General features: G+C 40.0%; 1 protein-coding gene across 9 annotated transcripts in view; it reads right to left on the bottom strand.

Annotated features, from left to right (window-relative positions):
• The window catches only part of magi1b (membrane associated guanylate kinase, WW and PDZ domain containing 1b), a 63,750-nt gene that overhangs the window by 5,587 nt on the left and 35,490 nt on the right, over window positions 1-22,673 (bottom strand). For 3 of the 9 annotated variants that reach the window (XM_077726832.1, XM_077726837.1, XM_077726836.1), the window contains 17 exons: window positions 21,255-21,480; window positions 21,006-21,088; window positions 20,349-20,384; window positions 18,824-18,881; window positions 18,086-18,192; window positions 17,070-17,183; window positions 16,657-16,842; window positions 15,641-16,303; window positions 10,956-10,987; window positions 10,449-10,493; window positions 8,262-8,508; window positions 5,192-5,283; window positions 4,805-4,997; window positions 4,308-4,673; window positions 2,994-3,197; window positions 1,053-1,146; window positions 640-727 (listed from right to left, as the gene is read on the bottom strand). In XM_077726832.1, the coding sequence (XP_077582958.1) occupies window positions 640-727; window positions 1,053-1,146; window positions 2,994-3,197; window positions 4,308-4,673; window positions 4,805-4,997; window positions 5,192-5,283; window positions 8,262-8,508; window positions 10,449-10,493; window positions 10,956-10,987; window positions 15,641-16,303; window positions 16,657-16,842; window positions 17,070-17,183; window positions 18,086-18,192; window positions 18,824-18,881; window positions 20,349-20,384; window positions 21,006-21,088; window positions 21,255-21,480 (2,834 nt within the window). The remainder of the gene's footprint in view (window positions 1-639; window positions 728-1,052; window positions 1,147-2,993; window positions 3,198-4,307; window positions 4,674-4,804; window positions 4,998-5,191; window positions 5,284-8,261; window positions 8,509-10,448; window positions 10,494-10,955; window positions 10,988-15,640; window positions 16,304-16,656; window positions 16,843-17,069; window positions 17,184-18,085; window positions 18,193-18,823; window positions 18,882-20,348; window positions 20,385-21,005; window positions 21,089-21,254; window positions 21,481-22,673) is intronic. The other 6 variants (XM_077726835.1, XM_077726839.1, XM_077726838.1 and 3 more) reach the window with 4 other exon arrangements.

The raw sequence follows: 22,673 nt of genomic DNA, 5'->3' as shown, positions 1-22,673 counted from the left end.
AGTCAATCAGATATGAAGATATGATTTTTTCATTCCCGGTGGGCTCCAATTGGGGCGCAGGAAAAACTGAGGCCACCCTCATTCAGGTCACACTTGTATGTGAAGTGTATGTGTGTGTGTGTGAGTGTGTGTGTGCGGAGGAATGATAAAGGATCCTAAATAATGGATGCACTGAGCTCAAGGCAAAGTACGAGTGCGGTGTCGCAGTGCATTGCAACGACAGCCAGACAGCCGCTTTCGTCCTCACACACTTGTAATCTTCTCTGCTGAACGATCAATGCTATCTGGAGGAGCCATCTCCACATACCGCCACATTAATTCAGCAAGGTACTACATGGCGAACTGAAGGGTTGCTTTGAAGGCAATGCAAAAAAATAAAAAATCTGATAAAGGCCAGCGGGAGAAATACTTAACATAAGTAAATAAAAATACACCTTGTTTGTCCTTGGGTTGGAAAGTAAAAGGATTAGTCGATTCACCGGGGGTTAGAGGATAAACAGGTTGTGTGGCTTGCAAACAATTCCGTGGATGTGTGGGGAAAAGAATGAGGGATGTTGGCAGGAATATGATAAAGGGACATGACAATGGAGGGGTGTTGGTTGGATGGATGAGTGCATGAACAATCAATACGTTTCTTACCTGGGCTGAGACTTGTGTTGGGGGTTGTGGGGGAGGCGCTTGAGGGGCTTTAAAATCAAATGACTCTTGTTTTGGTTTAGTATTGTTCCTGAAACACAAATATTCTTGGATTAACTGGAGCAGTTGAGTGTTTTGATGCTGTACACTAACAAGAAAATTCATTAGATACCCATCAATATTAACTTTTTCAATGATGATAACTCATTGAGATAAGTGCAATTTCTTGAGGTTGAGGCGAGGCTGAAATAACACGGTAGTTGGTAGTCTAACAGACATTTAAAATGCACAAACAGTTCAGAACTCAACAATGCTGATACATTAATTTTGGAAATTGATAAAACAATTAAAAAAATAATAATCTTACATTTGTTAAGCCAAAAATAAGAAACAAACAAAACAAACATTACATTTACCTGGCCTCTGGTGCTGCCTGCTGCTGGCCCGTGTGAGTGGTGGTGATAGTGGCAATTTTCTCCGCATTGGTCAATAAAGATGCATTTGATGACTCTGAAGGAGACAGTTGAAGGCAATTTGTTTAAGAGGGTACAATGTGTTTAAATGAAAAAAGGCATCCTAAAGGCTAACAGCTTTGGCTTCTGTTATACAAGAATGTTGCTTGTGAGAAGACATCTTCCCATTTATTCTGTCATATAGCATTATATCTGCAAAAGACATATGCCTCATGCTCAGTTTTTTCTGCCAGGCATTGCTTGATCAAACAACAAACATGCACTTGAAGTCGCAGGAGAAATTGTAAGCAATTGCATATTTTGCCTCAGAGCAGCTTCAATCGAAGTATGCTATCAGTGAATCAAAATAAGTTGCAACTTTGAAAACAGGGCCCAACATCATTACCCTTACTACAAGAACAATGTGATCTTAATCAGATATCTAAAGGTAACCTGTGATTGGAATTCTTCACCCTTTCCTCCACAGTGCTCCACTGCCACTTGTTCTGATTTCTTTCCCATCAATATGCATTTGTACTTTGCAATCTGTTGGTTGAACTTAGCCTCACATGCAAACGTATAGGGGAAGAGGATTAATAGTTCAGTTTGGTACTCAGCAAGTTCTTGTTAAAACCACCCCATTTATAATTCATATGCAACAAATACATTTACATTGCTATAAAATGCTTGCCTGCCTGCTTAAATCCATTCCATCCATTCAGGGGCATCAATTTACTCCTGATTCCACCTTATGTTCCACTGCTTCACTCCATTTAGCGCTTCCCCCCGCTGCTTTCTTTCCAGAAATTAATTGAATAGGCTTTCCCTGTCACCATTTTCCGACTACATTTTGTACTTCACATCACATTCTTTAAGCTGGACTTTCAAATGTCCTCTACCATGGCAGCGCTTGTCAATGAAAAAAAAAAAAAAACAAGGTAGAAGGTATGCAACACAATGTACTCTGAAGTTCTTATGGGGATTTGAATGTTTACAGAAAGAATCGATATGATTATATCAGTTAATACATGCCGGGAAGCAAAACTGAGCTTGGTCTGCATTAAAAGTCTTAGTTGCAGAGGCGCCAAAGGCGGTATGTGGTCATTGAAGACAGTCCAAGCCAGAGAACCATAAGTCAGTTTAAGAGAAAACTGTCATAACCTCGCATATCTCAGGGGGAGTCTCTTTGCTCTGCTATTTATTCACATCAGAAAGTTGAGAGAACTAAACAACATAAAAAAAGGCCTGATCAGCCAGGTGGGAGAAAAAAAAGAATGTATTTATAATAAAAAATATATATATATATTTATCATCGCAATCTTCTCTTAACCGCATTTTGGTCTCCATGTCATTCTTCACATAAAAACAAAGCTTTCAAGAGCGCATGTAGCTATTTCCCTCTCACTTGGCATCCAATTGTCTGACTCCTTGGCATGGCAATTTTGGCTCACTATTCTAGGCAACCCGTCAGGCCCCCCCCCCAAAAAAAACAACAACCCTTCACACTTTAGAAATGGGCTGGAAGTGAGTGGTGAGCAGACAAATAGCTCCAATTCCAAGCAGCGCACAGACTGACAGGCTTTGATTTCGCACACGAATACATAGAGACAATATTTGTAGAGCAAGCCAAGCTCATCTGTCATTACAAAGTGAAGAGAACACTACCTACAAAATACATCAACTTTCCATAAAAGCCATAGAAGAGAAATGCAGGGACTATTAAAAAAAGGTTATTGAATGAAAGACACATCTTTTATATTCATTATGAGTCAAAAATACCGAGAATTTGCATAAAAAGTGTGACCCTAAATGAAATCCTGGTTGAATATAAATATAAATAAAATTAAGCTGGAGTTCTTACAGAATTAGCCTTGGTAAAAATGTTGAACATCTGATTCTACTCACCATCTCCAGGAATGATGCGCAGTGTAACAGTATTCCCGGCTTCCTTGATGAGGTTGACAATGTCTGAGTGGGATTTGTTGGTGATGGAGCATTGGTTCACGGCCAGAATGCGATCTCCAACCTTCAGTTTCCCACAGCGGTCTGCAGGGCTTCCCTCAATGATCCGCCCTATTTTGTGAGGCATGGCCACACATGCATTGCTAGCTATATTCACCAATGACATGTTGTCATGCACATTTCAGAGTGAATGTGTGGATGTAGGTGGTAGAATTGAGTGGGTGTGGGGTAGGTTGGAGATAGGAAAGAAAGCAGAGAAAGGATAAGAAGGTTAAGCGTCATTTCACCATTAGCCAAGAGCAAAGCCAAAGACACAGAGGAGTTGATCAGAAAACTAGCAAAGGAGAATGGAATTTGCAAAAATAGGGAAATAATTATTTCACACCCTGTAAAGAAACCTGGTTATTTTGTGAATTTTATTTAATTAAATAGCTGTGAGATTATTTTATTGGTGTTCCTAACCCCAGCATAAAAGCAAAGTCTGTTCCCAAAGGTTCCCTTTCAGATATGATATGCCTTATGAAATGAGAGAAAGAGTTTCAGCTGGCCAGTTAAAAGGGAAATTTGCCTTGCTGTTTTGTAAGCCATATTTGCAGTTTTCACTCCACCCACACACAGAAAAGGCAAGCAGTGAGAGCAGTGCAATACCAAAGTCTGGTGTTGAAAGAAAGTCAAGACAATATGCCAAAGCGTGTGTTGCACATAAGACAAGTAGCTAAAAAAAATAAAAATATAATAAAGCCTGGCCAAAATAATATCTGTCTGGCCTGTGGTAACAAGTACAACAATGTTGTGTCAATAATGTAATGTTGTTAGAAGAGTAATTCAGACTCAAATAACAACAAAAATTTAGATAGATGATTGATAGATGGATAGAAAGTTCAACCCAACAAGTTGCCTTTGTTATTTAGTGCCCACTTCCAAACTAAAGCTATTTAGGTTGAGCTCAGTATCTTTCATAAGGCGCACTTCACTCATGGTTAATTATGAAAGCTTTGTGTGATTAAAGCAGCAGCTGCAAGCATGGGAAAGGTTTTACAAGTTTAACTCCCACAAGAGAGAAAGTTGAACCACTGTTCTGGAGTTGTGTTTATATTACTCTTGCTGTAATACTGTAACTGTGGTACTTATTTGTTTTATGGAGGGTTATGGGCAAGTGCTCATAACAATAATAGGAAGATCTAGTGATATGGAAAAACTTACAAGTCTGCTTCATAATTCTCGTAAAAAAAGAAGTACAATGAAGACTTCACTTACCAAAGGTGGTCCCAGCCTCAGGCCGTGACACTGAAGACACAATGACGAATCCAAATCCCTCGTTCTCACCGCGGCGGATCTCTACATCATAAGGCTGCAGGGCAGAGACTGGGGCGCTGGAGGTTAAGTTGGGTGGCTGGGTCGAGGTGGTGGCAGCTGGCACGGCGACCACAGCGTTAGCACTACCCCCAGGACCTCCACCGCTGCCAATGCCAGAGGTGGAACCGCTGCCTGAACTAACTGTGTTGAGGGAGTTCTGGCTGCCTTGTGGCGTTCGCTTTCCTATCTCTTCTGTCAGGCTCGGTGCCTGGGTGCTACTATGGTGGGATGAAGCGGGGGATGGGGGTACGTCTCCCTCAGCTTTAACTAAACATGGTAAAAGAGCAAAACATGGATACAAATGATTAATCAGTGATAAACGGTGTTTAGGTCAAGAAGAGAAAATCTGACATTGTTAGATTTTCACTAGAATTCTCATTAATAGAAGATGGTCATACCGGCGTAGCTAGTTTTGCGTCGCACAGTGAGGTTGACGTGACCCTGCTTGGCTGCCTGCTGCATCAGTTGCACCACCAATTGGTGCGATTTGCCAACCACAGCTGTGCCATCCACACTTATGAGCTCATCTCCAGATCTCAAGCGGCCATCCTCGTCTGCAGCGCCGTACTTCACAATGTGGCCAATGTATATCTAAAAGATATTTGTACATTAGGAGTTTGTACTCAAAGGGTAGGCTTTAATGCGTGTGACTCCCAGATGTAAGTTGAAACAAAATACCTGATCAAAACCTAATTAATAGTGTATTCATTGCCACAATACTAAAAAAAAAAAAATACTAGTATAAACAACATTGAGCAATCAAGAAAAAAAAGTGGGATACTTACGGGTTCTCCTTCCTCGTTTCCTCCGAGAATTCTGAACCCAAACCCTGTGTCCTTCCTCCAGAGGAAAATATCCTGCTCCTGGAAGTCTGGAACTAATGATAAAGAGATCATCAGCAGCATTCTTGAGCAACACATTATTCGATAAGTCAGCTAAGAGATGTCTTTAACACATGCTCACCACTGTTAATCCAATTCCAACATGTATCTCACATTAGTAAGGAATTATTCTATATATACAGAGATATTTCCATTACTCTTTTGATCCTGTTACAATACCAACATTTCTCATGGTCAAAATATTAAAAGATGCAGCAATCGACTATATATAATTCAGCACTTGGGCCACAGTTAGAAAGAGGTCACGGTTCATAGCATCAATAAAAAAAGAAGCTTGCGGTGTGTGAATGTGTGTGCACGACAAAGGCCTTGTGGAACAATGGAATGAGTTGCAGTGACAGGCACTGACAACCCATTGTTAAGCATTTTTAGTCAGGATGTGTACATCTCGTGCGGTGTTGTCTCTACATAAATGGTCATCAAATTAAACGTGTACGTTTATCACAGTTCTGAAATTGCTGATGCAATCGCTGGTGGATAGGTTCTGGCTTTACTTTGTGCAGTTTGCATGTTCTCGCCGCCCTGCCTGTGCGTGGTTTCCCTGGGTTCCCTCCCATATTCCAAAAATATGCAATTGTCCTTAGGTATGAGTGTGTGCATGCGCGGTTGTCAGTCTCCATTTCCCCTGCGATTGGCTGGCAATCAATTCTGGGTGTAACCTTGCCTACTGCCCATGGTTGGTTGGGATAAGCTCCAGCACCCTGGCAATCTTTGTGAGGATAAGCGGCTCAGAAAATGAACTAATGTTTATCAAGCTATAGACAATTCCACTCTGCACATTATTTGTATGGTTGCAGCTGTGCGGAGATCTGAGGAAACCAGCATGGCGATTTGGTTGCCAAGGTCACCAAAGCCACTAAGAGACAGAAGTAAGCAAGCTGTCTGCTTACAATCCTTTGGACGACACATGAATTCCCGGAGGAGTCCGACTACCTCTTTCAATCTATCACAACGTAACAGTAGAGGAGAGGATGATTTAAAGGGCTGACTGTCACCACCTAACCCTTGTAATTGCGATGGGTCAAGTCTGCTCATCCATTAACATAGATAGCTTGGCTCATGCTGGCACATTTTGAGTTATTTATTGCTAATGGCTTATAAACACATCGGAAATTAAAGTATTTTTAAATCAAGTTATGTAGGTTATAGTATTAAAAAAGAATACTTATTTGCATAATTTGATTGATCTAATATGTGAAAGAGGATGTTCAACTTTTTACTCAAAAGCCAAGCTTTAAAAAGTCAATAATAAAAATATAAAACAAAATGTGAGTCCTTATTCTCATCAAAAAAGATGTCATTCAAAAACCATGACTGGGTGCGTGTGTGTTCCGATTCTTAAAACAGGTCATACAGAGAGAGACCCTGATCTTAAAAAAAAATAAAAAACATTGCAGGGAAAGTAAGCGATCAGAAATGCATTTGTCTTGGCGAATGTCTGAGCTCGACAAGGTGCATATTGCAGGATTTTCGGTCCAAAGGCGCAATGCAGCATGAGGAAACTGAGAATGTAAGCTTGCTGTTACAGCCAGGTCAACTGCTGCACACATTCCGTCTTTCTTTGACATCTCTCCTATCACTCCTTTCCCCCCACTTTTTCTATAAATCCCAGAGTTACATTCTGGTACCCTAGGACACATTAATTTCATTTTCAGGTAGTCCAGTTTTCCCCATTCAGGTCAATTACGAACATACCCTGGCAATCTATAATCCTTATTTTAAATGCTATAGATTGCATCTTTGTCTTCATCCCTCTTTTTCCTGCCTTTTTAACAAGTTTCAACAATCTCAGCATGCAAAAGCACAACTAGCCCATTCTATGTCCCTCTTTTCCTATTCTTCTTCATCTAGATAACAGAAAGCTTTGACAAGTGATGCCTTCCAAACTGATTAGATGTTAAAATGGCTTAGTGCTTGAAGAATGTTGCTTTTTCTCCTCCCACATTTTTTGGGACACTAGATCTAAGAGCTTTTTAATTAGAAGCTTCTCTGTGCTTTGGTTAAGACAAGGGAGAGGGAGCTATGCAATCCGCTGACATCCACTTTACTATTGAAGCTAATTATACATCTGTAAAGAGAAGTCTGGTGCTCCAGGGTCACTGCCATAAATTGAACCACAACCAAACCACAATGAACAAAGAATCTTCGAGATTTTGACCTCTTATGATGGCCATAAAACGACAGCATAGCCAAAAATCTACAACAACTTCAACTTTTCTAGGGTGCTCCTGCAAAATTTAGCAGCATGTTTATGGAAGCGTCTGAGAATTCTTTCAAAAGTACATTTTTGAGTTTATGCACTGACCCATTCAAATCTGTGATTTATTAATCCATAATATATTCTGACGGGTAAAGGTCAGGACTATCTACAGGCCTGACAAGCTAATGGCCAGTTTCTCCTTCACACCAGTGCACAAATCCAAGTTCATAAAGCTGTTTTCTTCATATTTTTTATCTAATTGTGAACAACCTTTTGCTTGCTATATCGCAATGGCTTAACACTGGTTTGGTCACCATGGTAACGGAAGCTGTACCAATCCATGGGGGTGAGCTGTGGCTTATTTGCATGAGACAGGACTCAATACTCAAAATAACTAAGTAAATTGAGGACTAAACGTTTTTCTAAACAGACACGGCAAATAAAAACCAGAGTTTTAAGTCTGGGAAAGATTGCAAACCACATCTCTTAATTGATTTTGACCATGAGAAAAAGTTATTTTTAATTATTATTAATGTTAATGTTGACATTAGAATGACGTTTAAGATTTCATGACATTTTGCCATTTCTCAAAACTTCTCCAGAAAGGAAATATTACCTACACCATTACAAGAAAGGTACATAATCAATATTCCTCACCACAATTCCTCCCAAACCAAACAGGGAAGGCCTCCACCAATCCCACCTTCACGCAGCCCTCATCCATCCAACCGCCACCAAAAATATTATACTTACGCCTACTTTCATACATGCTCCTGGACTGGGCCCAAATCTTAAAGGGATCAGGTTTTCTCGTGATGGTCCCGTCGGCCAGGGAGTCCTGGGGTGGAAGACCCGGAAGGGGCTGCGAAGGTACTGGAGGAGCGACGCTCTCGCTGTGCGGGGGTCCCAGGGAGGAGTGTAAAGGTGAGTCTGTGTGGGCACTCCGGTGGCTGGAAACACTGTGCTGTGAGCTGTTCTGGCTGTCTTTCCTTGACAATTGCTGGTGGGAGAGCAGATCAATATAATTGGACTACAAGATGACATGTTGTCTGGAAATTGTAAACCACAAAGGGCTATGACGGCAGGGTTTAGCACTGACTGACAGGTGATGGAAAAAATAAATGGAAGTAGTTGCATTGATTTCAGAAAAGACAATGGTGAATCATAATTAGACATCGTGGTTGCACAGCACCACGGCATTAAAAGCTAAAATCTTATCACCCTAATTTATAAAAATCCAATGCAACACAGAAAATTAACAAATAAAATAGACCTTCAGTTTAGGCAATTGACTGCTAGGTTATAAGAGTAAAATCTAGGCAATGGAGAGAAGTATTTCAGATTTAGGTTTAAAAAATACAGTGCCATGAAAAACACTTGAGAACCCTGGGAATGCTCAAATCTGTTGTATTTGTAAATAATGATTCTTTTAAAATCCAAAATATCCCGATAAAGAGTGTGTATGATATATGCACATATGTAGAAATTCAACTGTACATAAAAATGTCACTATGTTAAGTCATAGTGACATTTTGATGTACTGTAATTCTATCTTTTACTACAATGCAATTAGTGTTGAATTAGAGAAGTACTTACAAAAAAACACAAGTGGGGTTAAACATAAAGGAGCAATTTAGTGTCTCAGCTAAAACAACTCATTAAAATGCTACTGGCCTCTGAACAGCACTCAGCCGCATGCTCAAAGATTTTAGGAGAACCTTGCCTGGGACAGTGAAGCATCCCTGAGCTCATGTAAGAATACACAACAATGTTTTGTTATTTTTCTTAATTTTCGTTATGAATTATGGTCCTCCATTTTTCAGAAACGTGCCAACGCAAAAGCAGAGACACTGCAGGAGCACAAAAGGCAAATAAGAGCGTGATAGAAAGTGACAGCGATTGCATCTCACTTAATGCGACCTCCCAATTCTTTGACCGTGGAGGACAAAAACGAACTCGGAAAGCATAATTGCAGCCAGCCACTCTTTCGTATACAGAGTGTTCAACACATACAAAAGGAAAACTATTTTTTGTTGAAATTTTAACCCCTCTCTTCTACATCTCCGGCATCCACGTCATACATGAAATTCAGCAGTGGATATGGAATTTGTGGATTTCAATTGGTATTTTCTTAAACCATGAAATTGCGCTTCCAAAGAACAAAATGTCGTCACGTATGATGTGAGATGCTGTCTAATCATGCATGACCACGGTTCAGTGTCATAAAAGCGGGGAGGGTTCATCTTCGGTCCAAACCACATTACAACACCTTTGTTCGCCAAAGAACATCGACTTTGTCTTTTGGGTATCTCGGATTGATTCACTCGAATCAATCCGTTTCAAATAGGGAAGAAAAAACAACAACTTGACACTTCTGAATCATGGGCTGCCTCCTTCAACCCAATAATAAAGTAAGATTGAATTGGGGCCTGGCTGTAAGAAAACAAATTCCAATGCCTGACTCAGCCTCAGGCCTACCAGATATCAAGCCCTAATTTAGTTGTCTTGTTTTCCCAAAAAACTATGAAGACATCACTGCGTTCTCAATTATGCAAATCATAGTTTTCTCTAATTTGCCTAAATATGTTTTGGAAAATGAGAGTAAACAGTTTGAATGTTTTTGAACAAAGTTTCCAAGAGTAAATGGTACTTTATTCAAAATTTTAAAAAAGAATGAATTTCAAATGCTCTTTTCCATATGATTTATTGGTTGGCTATTCTATTATTGTTAAGTACTGAATTCAGTCATTTGTTCAATTTGCTGAAATAAAAAAATATGTATTTTAAATGACTGAAAAAGGAAAAAAAAAAGAATAGAGGGAAGTTTTGCAAGATAATTTGGAACGCAGTGTAATCAAGTACAAACCCATCACCAATTCCTTCAACCCAACACCAACTAATTCCCTAAAATACTTTCTCCAGCCAAATTAGATCACATACCATCCTAGTGTAATCTCTGTATGGAGGGGCCATCTCAAAATCATCCTGTAAAACAAAATTGACAAATATATCTCATCAGACTAGGTCTAGCGGTTCCCTTCATTAGCGCAGCACACATCAGAGGATGAAGTCGCTTCTCCCTCGTGAAAATAGATTCAACTCACACAGTGAGCATAGTAGCAGGCACGCTACAGTTATCAGAGTTAGAAACCCAGCTCACAGTGCATCAAAGCCCCTCATCCCAGCCCCCCAATAGAGAGGAGAAGGGTTGGCGGCTGTGAAGCGACTGTTTCCACCCCCGCATGACATAGCGTACCATGTCACAAACCAGACAAATGACACCAGCACAAGTTATACCTTACAGAAGACAGCAAAGCGGTAGCGAGAAAATTGAGAAAAATTGCCCTCTTCCAGACACGCACACACAAGACAGAGGACATAAAACCGTAGGGGAAATCATCGGACAAATATCCAGATATAGAAAGAAAAAGGAAAAAATAAACTTACCAGTTTTGGGCTCTTCTTTGTAGGCACCACTCCTGTGAAAAGCACAAAGAAGAGATAATTACCTATCAAGTTCTATGAATTCCAGCCTGAAAAAAAAAATGTTTTTCTTTCCCAAATGCCCACAAAAGGATTCCAAAACGATGGCAGGAACTGTGCTGTCTAGATTGCAAATCTCTCTCCTTGCCTGACTGACATTTAATGTAGATGTGTGTAGTGGGAGGGCAGGCAGTGCAATCTATCTGCATCACTGCCGCGGCCAACGCTCGGCTTGACTGGTGCAAAGCATGAGTGGGGCAAGCCCGGGGGCAAAGCCTGTGCTCTCGAGACCCTGGCCACACAACAGAGGCGCATGCACATGTGAGTGTGTGTGTGTGTATATAAAAAGGGAAGGCAAAGTAGTGAGTTAAGAGGAGAGGACGGAATCCTGGAGAGCGACTAAGCTGGAGAAGAAAAAAAAAAGAGCAAGTGCAGGCGACGAGCGCAGAAGCGCAAAGTACGCTGCGCTCTGGATTTCCTGTCCGTAGCATTACCCATGGAGAAGGAATCCAAGATACTGAACATTAAATCATAGGCAACCGTCAGTTCCCCTCTTACTGAGACCATCTTCCCGTGTCCGCTGAGCGCCACGCTCCACTGTTGAAGGCTCCAGCATCTATAGGCAGTTAACGCGTCTTCCTTGTCTCTCTCTTTCCAGCTGCCTTTTCCTTTTTTCTTGCTCTCTCCCTCTCTCTTTCTCTCTCTCTCACTCATGGTCCTCCCTCCCTCTTCTTTACCTCAGCATCATCAGCCATTCTCACCCCCTCCCATTCCTGCATTCTGGTAAACATCAGCTGCACACACCCCACAAATTGTTTCATATACAACTGACTGCACAAATAGAAGTGTGGTTAAGAGGTGACCTAAAAAAAATCATCACCACAGACAAGCCCACAAAGACAGAATGGCACAATGCTACCATAGCCCACCTCAGGCATAATAATATGCTCCTGAAAACTATCTTGAAAAGAATTGCATTGAAATAAGCACAAGAGGAAAAAAGAACCCAATAATGTATGGTCATAATTAGAAAATAGAAAAATGTACATTGGAATGACAAATCTAGGCACAAAAATGTCCACCTTTCCTCTCCTTCCATCTATTAGCCCTCTGCCACACTGTTCGCTTTTTCCCCAATCGAAAAGAATCTATCATTTCGGAATTATTGTACAACACAATTCTCTAAATCAGATGGGTTCCAGAGGGGTTCTGTCTCTGCTGAAGCATAGTGTCGTAATTCCATGCCGGTGTTGGAATACTCATCACAGCAGTGGACCACAAGAAGGTGGCAAATCAAAATTTCTATTACAAAATGATGTTATGTTTTAGTTTCTACCCTACTGTAAAACCCTATATTGCCAAGCAAATATCAATGCGCTATTTACCATGAATAATGAACGACTGAAAATATGCACCCTTATGGCATTTTATAAATCACTTTTTTTAAATTAATGGTCTATCATATAAAAGAGAATTAATTTTCACTGAAGCGGTATCATTAAGAACAGTATGCAGTATATTTGCAAGCTTGTTACATAGCCTGAGGACTATTTTTTCTATTTTCTTTTCCAAAGGTAGTCAAAACGTGTTTAAATAGTTGCTGGAAGTGTGACATTTTCATAATATAAATGATTAAGCGTAGCATTTTATGTGTTAGTCAGGAAGAATACAATGGGAAAACATAGCTACTGCGTCTTATTTTTGTTTTAAAGGAACTATATATGCATAAATATTAATAATCAGTCAGGCAACTAAGTGTTACACAGATTTGTTTTAGCGAGGCTGGCAAGAAACAGTCACTAACAAGCTGATTATCATGTTGGTCCACAGTATCCATGAGCATATATTGGCAAAATTTGCCAATATGTCTCGTCAACGACAGCCAGCTCCATCTGTGCCCCGACTTCCGGTCTCCCAGCAACAGTTTTTGTCATGAGTTAATTGCCAAAGCCATTCTTCACGTCTGGATGGGAGAATTCTGTTTCCATGTGAATGAACCCTGAAAATTATTAGCTAAATTTACCCCAAATACTATTAACTGGCATTGGATTTTTCTCTGTGGAACTACTAGGCTGGATGACAGAAAAACGAATGCTTTTTGGGGGTGATGTAGAGCTTTTTGCGTGGCGTTTTTTTTTTAAAAGGTGAAATCCCTCCTCCCACACACAAACAACTCCCGCTACCCGGGAGACCCCAGTGGAAATTAGCAGGAGATCATTGTCATGGAAACAATAGAATTATGGTTCACCCAGAAGCTGTGGAGGTGTGAAGACAGAGAGAAATTGCCTGGGTTCAGGAAGACTCACCTAGCCCTGTGCAATAAGCAGTGATTCACCGGCTCAAGCCTCCAGCATCCGAAATGAACGGAGGTGAATTGTGAGCATCTAGTGGCAAGGCGGCCCCCCTACCGCTGCTTTCCACAACCGCAATGCTGGTTATGGTGCCATGGAAGGCGCAGTCAGCAGAATTTTTAATGCAAAGTGGGCAAGAATGACGCTTCCTGCCCATACAGTGAATTGATTTCCTGCTTTGGTCTGCACAGGGACTCATCATCAACATTTATCTCTTTCGACTGCACGCGGCTGTCTGCTTTACACAACTCTCGTGAATGTTTATGCCGGTAACAGAAGTTTTTTTTTTTTTTTGTTTCAATGCGGGTTATATGAAGGTCAGATCAGTGCCCACGCCATTGCTGAACCACCTCAGCATGATGCCAATATAAGCTACACAGTGATCCATCTATGGTTTTCCCCTATACAAAGCAAACTACGAAGCTAGCCAAAGAAAATGCGTTGCCGTCTTCAAGGTTGCACACCTTCTCATAAAAAGCACCTTAGAGGGGAGGTAAACACACGTAAAAATAAAAAGAAATACACCCTTTGGGAGTATTTCGCAGAGAGTGAGCTTCGCTTAGAGGATCATTTCTTGAATTGACTGGTCTAGGAGTTCTTCTCCATTAATTGCTCATCATTGACTGAGCACACAAAAGACTTGTTTGAATAATTTTGGTCCGTGTCTGTCTGCTAGTTTTCCTTTCTCCGTTCCTTTGCATTTTTACATTACAGTACATGGCCACAGGCAGCTGCTGAAGCCAAATACAATTATATTACATGCATGGCGCACTATAACCCCTTCACATAAAAATGAAAACACCTCCGCTTCATAGTAATGACTAATGACATGAGCAACTGGGCTGCAGAAAAGCTATAAAGCCTATATATCAGGAACAACCAAACTAGGATGCCTATTCAGCAGAAGTACAGTATATGCATGCGTACTAGTCTCGTTTTCCCCATTTCACACCCACGGGAGAAGAGAACATTTGCGTTTCATACAATAGGGATATCAAAAGGTTCCTTACATTATCTTTATATCCAAAAATTGACTATACAACCCCTTGAAATTTTAGGCATTACTTCACTAGGTAAAAAGAGATGTCTATGTACCGCTACAAAAAGAAACTATAAATGGTTCTCCACCAAATGTAAACTGGATTGCAATTCAAATACTAACAAATGAATTGAGAGTAATTATGAGCAATCGAAGCTGTTAGTATTCTGATCACAGAGCCATTCCAGCCTTTCAAAGAGGAAAATCAATGAAATGCAAGATCCCAGGAGAAAGTCAGAGGGGTTACACTAATCTAAAACTAAAAACTAAACTGTTACTTTTTCTTGGCTGCACTGCTTCCAGTAAGGTATCCAATGTTTGTATTTATATGTTTAAATTCTATTCAAATTAAGACTGTGTGCAGCTATGCAGATGTAATTTTCCAAGGACCGACAGTATGACTAAAGTTTAATCTAAACTAATCCAATAGTGATGTAACTTCAACTAGATGAGCAATAAGACTGTTTCATCAGTCCACCACATTTCTAATTCATCTTCATGAATGACGATGTCATCATTTTTCCTTCAGAGTAAGATTTATCTTGTTATAGATATCTTCAACGAGAAAAAAGTCTGTAGCAATCTGCCCATGTTAATACAATTACTATTTTAAACAGATAAAAATACACTCAGAAATACTCTGAACAAATGTACATGAGATTTTTGGCTTCTAATTGTCATAATTGAATTACTAGGTCGCCTAAATCCTGAGTAAATAACAAAAACATACAAGAGAAAACACAACAAGTGTTATTTCAAATGGTAAAATTAAGTGAGAATTAAAAGAAAATTGTAACTGTGGATCAAATAGCATTCATGTCATCAATTAAAAACCTACTGCAATTCGCTCTTTGACAAAACAAATTATGAGACGCTGCTTTTCTAGATATTTTTTACAAAGTGCAAATTAGATATATTGTTGGTGCAATTACGAGTGCTGAAAAATTTAAGCCCTCAGTATATTCTCTATTTTCTACAGCTACTATAATTCTTCATTTAAGGACATAGTATGCTCTTTTATGAAGAGTAAATCCAGCGTTTATAGATGTGACAATTTCTGTCTTGCATATTCAGACTCCTCAGGGTTTTGCTTCAGAGTTCCAAAATAAAATATGCACATACAGAATCTATCATAAGACAAGAATGATTTTCCCCCCCTTTTCCTCACATTTTTCCTTTTCCAAACATCTTTTACCAAATTGTGCTTTAATTAATCCTATTAACTATGTGTCAATTATTAAAAATAAGTCTCAACTCACCTCTCTGCACCAACATGGTGACTTCGCTGCCTTTGGGACACTTGCTGAGTAAGTCAACCACCTGGTTGTGAGACATACTCTGCACATTCCTCTTGTTCACCTCCACGATGATGTCTCCTTCTCGGAGTCCACGACAGCGCGGATAGTCCACAATTTGTTTCACTCTTTGGCCTCCCCCTCCGAGGCTATCGGCGATGGTGAAGCCGAAGCCCTTGTCTCCTTTCTCCATGTGTACAGTTATGAGCTCTGGTTGTGTTGCAATGGAGGAGGCCAGCGTGACCACATCACTAGGGTAGCCATGTTGGGATGAGGTGTCCGAGGCCACTTCCACAGAGGGGCTGTGAGGTCGCGGGAGGCCATTGAGGGCCACCCCGCCGTTAATTGAGCCAACGATGCTGTTCTGACTGCTGTGACTAGGTGGCAATTCGTAGGTATTGTTGGAGGCCTCTTGCCCATTGACAATGATGGGATCCTTGTTGTCGAGAATGGCGACTGAGGTAACCAAGCTTGTGTTGGGGTCATCGGGATCAAAGGGGAGTGGGTAACCCCGGCACAGCTCCAAGTTGACCATTGAGCCAATTGGAATTGACTGGAAGATCTTTACAACTTGTGCATGGGTGTAGCCAAGCACACACGTGTCATTGACACTCACTATCACGTCACCTTTGGAGGGAAACAAAGATGACGTTAGTCTATATCTTTAATGAGGTCCAAACAAAATTTATACAGAATAAGCCTCAAAACAAATCTAATTAAAGAGACAGACAAGAAGTATAACAGCCCATTTCTTGGGACAATCTGAGAAGCTCTCACTTGATTGGCTGAAATAGCACTGGCATTTAAAAATGTATGTATTTTGCATATTCACTTCTGTGAAACAGTGACTATCTTACATCAGATTTTTTTTTATTTGTTGAGTATATTATGCTGGAATCCATTTTATATAAACCATGTCTGCCCGTTTAAAGTAGTGTTCCTTCCATCTTTGGGATTTTTGATCGATAGAGCGCCCTGACCTGTCTCCATTTTGCCGTCAAGGGCGGCGGGTCCATCAAGGACAAGACTCTTGATTTGCAGGAATTCGTCTGGCTCGTCGCCTCCCACTACAGTGAAACCGAAACCTCTCCGGCTCTTTTTCAGCTTGGTATTGATGAAAGTTCCCTTCAGTTCAGATCGGTTTCGGGTAAAGAAAGGTTTTCCACCTAAAAATAAAACAAGAGTTAATTCAATTTAAATTGAAAAATTGTGAGTTGCTCCGGTTTAGAATGCATTTGTGTCATCCGAACAATAGGAAATGGTATTTCCTATCAATACATCATACTGTATATGATCACATGCAATATACTAATAACACTACGTTGACATAAAAATACATTAAAATGCTTTCACCGACAATGGTTTCTGTACATATTGCCGAGCCTAAACTTACGTTTTTGTCCCATTGGCACTGTAGGTCCAGTAGAAGGGTCCCTGTAGGTCTCTTGGTGGTTGGCAGTATAACTTGTTAGAGGTGCCCCAGCAAATGTCGAATCCTCAATCCATTCTTTGATAGAAGGAATCAATAGTCAATTATTAGAGGCCCACTTCAGAAAGCCATATTGAGGCCGTTCAATTCTACATCATGTACACAAGAGTTTAGAGCCTTCAAAACATTGAGCAAGATAGTAGGGACATGATTGATTAAATGGTTAGGGCGAAGACTTAAAAGTGAAGAAAATGTGGTTTTAACACAATAATACAAGGGTCAATTATATGGACTTAAAATATGCATCTCACCACTAAGCAGCTTTTAAGCATGTATGTTTAAATTCAAATTAAAACAGACTATTCAAACATTATAGAACTTTTAACACCTCTTTCTGCGTGGAATAACAATGCAAGTGTGTAAAAATGGAGTGCCCTATTTTTTTCCATATAATCTTTGATTGATGACCCAGTTACTATAGCACAGCACAGGCCAGACTTCTACCTTCATTAATATGCCTCGAGCAAGGAACTGTATAATCAATGCTGGGGTGAAAAAGAGGTTGAAAGCGCTGCTTTAAGGTATTGGGGCTTGGTGGAGGGATTGAAGATTCAAATGGGAGAAAAGCCAGCAGGTAATCGAGTGGAAAAGAAAAAAAAATCTGCTGAATGGGCTTAAGTCAGGGCTTGATGGGACAGTTTCTATGAATACACAATTAACCACTCTGTAAGAATTCATGCATGAATTGATTTTGCCATACCATTGGCATTATTATCATTATTTTCAGAATTAAGAAACAAATGACAAAAAAGTAGCACCTGTCCTCACATAGGGGAAAACAGATTTTAAAGATGCCTGCTACAAGCAACAAGGGTGACAACGCAAATTTGCCCGGTAACAAAAGATGTGTGAACAATAATAGATTGAAAGGAAATATATGCTTATGGCGCTTAGACACAAATGCCAGACAGAGTGCTTACCTTCAGGTGGCTGCTGGCTTTGTGGTTGAGGCTGTTGCTGGTCCACTTGCCTACGTTTCTTAGCCTCCAGTACAGGGTTCTCATACTGGGTCTTCCTGTTGATATGACTTTAATAGGAAAGAAAGCATATGGGTAGATTTGGAATGGTGGATAAAGATGATACAGGAAAGCATATTAAAACATTACTCAGATGGGGGTATACTAGAAATGTCGAGTTATGACGGTAGCATTGCTTTAATGCCTGGAAGAATAATATATGCAGGACTTATAGGTAGGTATGTTAGTAAAACAAGCTATTTCAACTACATAAATTCTTTCTTGTACTAACCCCATCACTTTGATGTTATTTAAAGGAGAGAGGAAAAAAACACTTCAATATTTTAAGCATAAAAAAATACAGGTTTTGAATAAGTGCATCATTTAAAAAAACCTGGGGAGGGTTGATGGATAGGGATCTATTCAAGCAACATTAGAAATGAATGCAACATATTAAGCCTCAAGCAATAGAAGCATGTTTGTAGATGCAACACGTCAACAATGTGTGTCTTCTAAAATAATAGCGACACAATTCAAATGGCCTACATTACAGGAAGCTGAAACCAAATGTAGCTGTGCATCAAATAAATGATTCCATTCCCAATACCAGAAGTGTCTCCCCTTTTGTTTTCTCACCCAGTGCATGCAGTAATGGTGCCTCAGTGCAGGGCGACTTCATACAATATTCAATACATTACTTACTCAACATAGTAGACCCCGTACACCGGATCATCTATTTTCTCCCATCCGGGTGGAAGCTCTAAAAGAGAATTTTAAAAAAAAAGTGAGTCATTTGAGTCCAGTGAGGAACTAAAACAGTGTCAAGTCGTTCAATGACATGTATCGTGCTATTAGAGGCAAGGACAGTAGGCAACCTTTTGCCTTTGCATTGTATCTATCTGTCAGTCAGTCTCCAGGGCCAATGTGACCCATCGGCAGCCCATGCTGTCTGGTTATTCCCATGTCTATGCGCACTGCTGACATTTCCACACATCAGATAACAACTGAACAAGGCACCCTAAGGCATATGGACAAACGGCGGAGGAGGTTGAGAAAATGAAAGGTGGTGAATGTGGTGTTGGCGTGGAAGGGGTTCCGAAATTTTAATTTCCACACAAATGGGCAATGTTTCTAGACTTGTATGTGTGTAAATATCTAAGCATGAATTTTTTCAATATTGTTTTCACAGCTGTTGGCCAAAAGTCATTGTTGGAGAGCTCCCATATTGTCATTGACACACATGACAGATTACAATCTGCTGCAACAAATTTTCCCGAAGCTCTCTTTCCTGATAGTTCTTGATATCTGTTTCCCGGTTAGTTAAAAAAAATGATATCATTAAAGTAAAATGTCATAATCTGAACCACTTTCTAAAAATACATATTTGTGCAGGGCACTGTTTGAAAACTACATTTTCCCTTATGTTTATATCTATGGTTTTAACAAAAGCCTTTTTTTTGAAAACACATACAAATAAAACTACTCACTTCACACCCCTGACCTACAAAGATGGTCAAATGAACACAGAAGGTCACAGTATTGAAAATGAGGCAAGCATGGTCAATCATAATCCAAATATACTTGGATGGAACAGTGACCAGAATGTAGTTACGTATCAGCCTGTGCAAAATTGTAAATCAGCCATGTGATTTCACACTATACTAGTTCCACACGGTGCGCGCTTTGCTTATTCACGGTTTCCTCTCCATATGCCTTTGTCCTTCATTGCACCCGACGCCATCTATTCTCCATAACATATTTTCAAGTCGAGGCGGATTCAACAGTGATAAATTACATATTTTGGTTGCATCTCATTCTCTTGATACAGTGCTCTGATTGATTTCTCTTGAGAAAACAGGCGCCTCAGAGAGAGACTTTGTGCATGCATGAGCTGCTGACATTTATAAAGTGCCAAAGACTCCTCCTTTAGAAATCCACTCGTAATTGCATTTCTTTGCCCACCTGTATGTAAAGGGTTGTACTAATCGATATTTATTTAGTACCCTCAGCAGTCATACAGGGAGGCGGCTCATTTGATATGATGATTTTTAAAAAATACTGTTGTTTAAAGGACAATTAAATTATTGGCTGCCAATGACTACAATAGATGTCCAATACATTTGGACGTTGAGGAGCTGCCAGCATTCAATTGCTATCAACATGTCATTTTTTTCTACCATGAGTGCAATAAAGCCAGTGTTTATTGTGGAGAGAAGTTTGCACCTACCCGGATCATTGTCCAGCTCCTCCGTATGAACACCTTCTACTCAGCAGGTGGACACCACAGGTAAGAAGAAAGAGGGCATATAGGTTGAAGTGCATTAGTCAACTGTAATAGTAACATTTTGCCACTAGATGGCAAGCGTCAATAAAGGCTAGTACAAACCCTCTGTGCAAAAATAATAACGATAAAAATCCAGGTATGACAAAAAAGATGCATTTGGTTTGAGTTGCGATACAATTTACTGACAGTATGTATTATCCTACACATTTTTCCAGAGGAAACCAGACTTCTGAATGCTTTAGTGACTTGTGAAATGCATAATATACGTATGTGATAAACTGCAAATATATTCTAAAAATGTGTATAAGTGAGCTGTTTGTTTTCAGGACAATATCAATTGTTATCATTACTTGGCTTGGATGAAATTTTTGCTCAAATGAGGGGAAATGGTACCCAGAGAATGTTCCCATTTTCATTTTGGCAACAACACCCAAAATTAAAAATGTGTCATTGGCTACTACCGTTGTGACACTGGAATGAAGCCCCACTATATATTCAGATTACTTGCACGGATTTTAGGACTGAAAAGACTCCATTAACAAAATATCAATGACGATACCAACAAGAACATGCACACAAAAAACTAAGTTTAATACATACCATCATCTTCACATTCTTCCAGCGGTTTTTGAGGTTTGTCCAGGCAACGAGGGTCTATCCAAGAGGTGGTCTTTGTATTGTGGCTAAAAAGATGACAAAATCAACCACAGGAACATTTTCTTCTTTTTCACAATCATGTTTATAGGCACTTGGATTGATCTCTATTATAGACCGTTAGTAAAAGTTTTAGTTGTGTACATCCAGTGAAATGAATAATTTGCAGTGTGTGATGTTTTGCAGTATCCTTACTCTATAAAATAGACCTCTCCATTCTCTGTGTAGGCCATCTCCCAGTTGTCAGGCAGGGGTCCCTGAGGGTCCTCCGGGGGAGGATGGCTCAGGTTAGGGTGTGTCTGCTGAGTGCTCTCCGTGGTGGCCGGTGGTAAGGGGTTTATCCCAAGGTAGGAGGGGTCACTCTGGCGAGGGGTGAAGGGTCTCACCGAGCGATGAATCTCGTCTAAATCACTTGATTCTCCTGGCAGAGTCAAGACACAAGACAATACTACTACATTATATTTCCGCTGACAAATGCCCTGTGTCAACTTAACCTGTAATTGTGAGTTGGAGAATTTGTAATGCTGCAACTGAAAAGGACTTGCTGACTCAACTGGTTGCTCTTAACAGCTTGATCCAACCACACATTGCCATTCACTTAAATTAAGATGGCTGAGTGGGCAGTTCACACATTGTAGCAGAGCCCATGGAGTGCTATCACCTTGCTTCCTGTTATCTCTTTCTCACACTTGACTGGCACCTTCACAGCTCACGAAGGCACAGACGGAAAACAAACAACTTTTGGTGCCACCTCCAGAGAACACATTGTAAAAAAAATAAAAGCTTAAGGCATGGTCAGCATTCTGCCAGAAACCATTTGACCTACTAACACATTAGGTGAAATTGATTTTTTTTTCTTCAAAACAAGCTATTCTACCAAAACAGAACTCCAACCAACATTATGCACACAAGGTACACATTTATTCTATTGCTCAAATGAGTTGGAATGACCAAAATTGTAATGACGATTGAAAGACTGGTCATGTGTTCACCCTCTGTTTTGCAGGCAGATGGCAGTAGACTTTGCAAAGTCTGAAAAATCATTTACTGACCAATCAAAGAAGCTCTTCAATCTTCAAGTGCTAAGCCAAAATACTTGATTTTTTTTTTTAAGCTTATCCTCCTTCTTTGCTCCAGTGTAGTCACATACTTATCACAGTCTCCCTTTTTAGGCCTTCCCCACCAGTCACTCTTTTACTTTCATTTGCTGCCACTTTTTATGATCGTCTCCTACTTTACCAATCATCATTCAAATCAGAACCTCCTGTGGATTCCTTTTCCACAGAGGGGCAGTGAAAATAAATTTCATCTAAGTCTTAGAGTATACATTGAATAGACCATGAAATTCAGTCAGCTTACAGTTAAAGAGTTTATACTAAGTTGTGCACTCAATATCTTAAACGTTTTTTAAAACAAATTTTAAATGGCACCAGCACAAATTCAGACACGTGGAAAATCAGGTCCACAATATAAATGTTTTGATTAGAAAGGGGGTATGGAATCCAAAGTATGGTATTATCATTGCAATGGTATTTAACTGTGAGATGATAGATGAAATACATGATTGACCTTTGTTGTCTCATGTAAAATGTAAACTGATTGAATTGTACAACG

Source organism: Stigmatopora nigra, chromosome 10 (genome assembly GCF_051989575.1).
Source record: "Stigmatopora nigra isolate UIUO_SnigA chromosome 10, RoL_Snig_1.1, whole genome shotgun sequence".
NCBI classification, from domain to species: domain Eukaryota; kingdom Metazoa; phylum Chordata; class Actinopteri; order Syngnathiformes; family Syngnathidae; genus Stigmatopora; species Stigmatopora nigra.
Note: the sequence above shows the minus strand (reverse complement) of the source record. Positions and strands in the feature narration are given on the sequence as shown.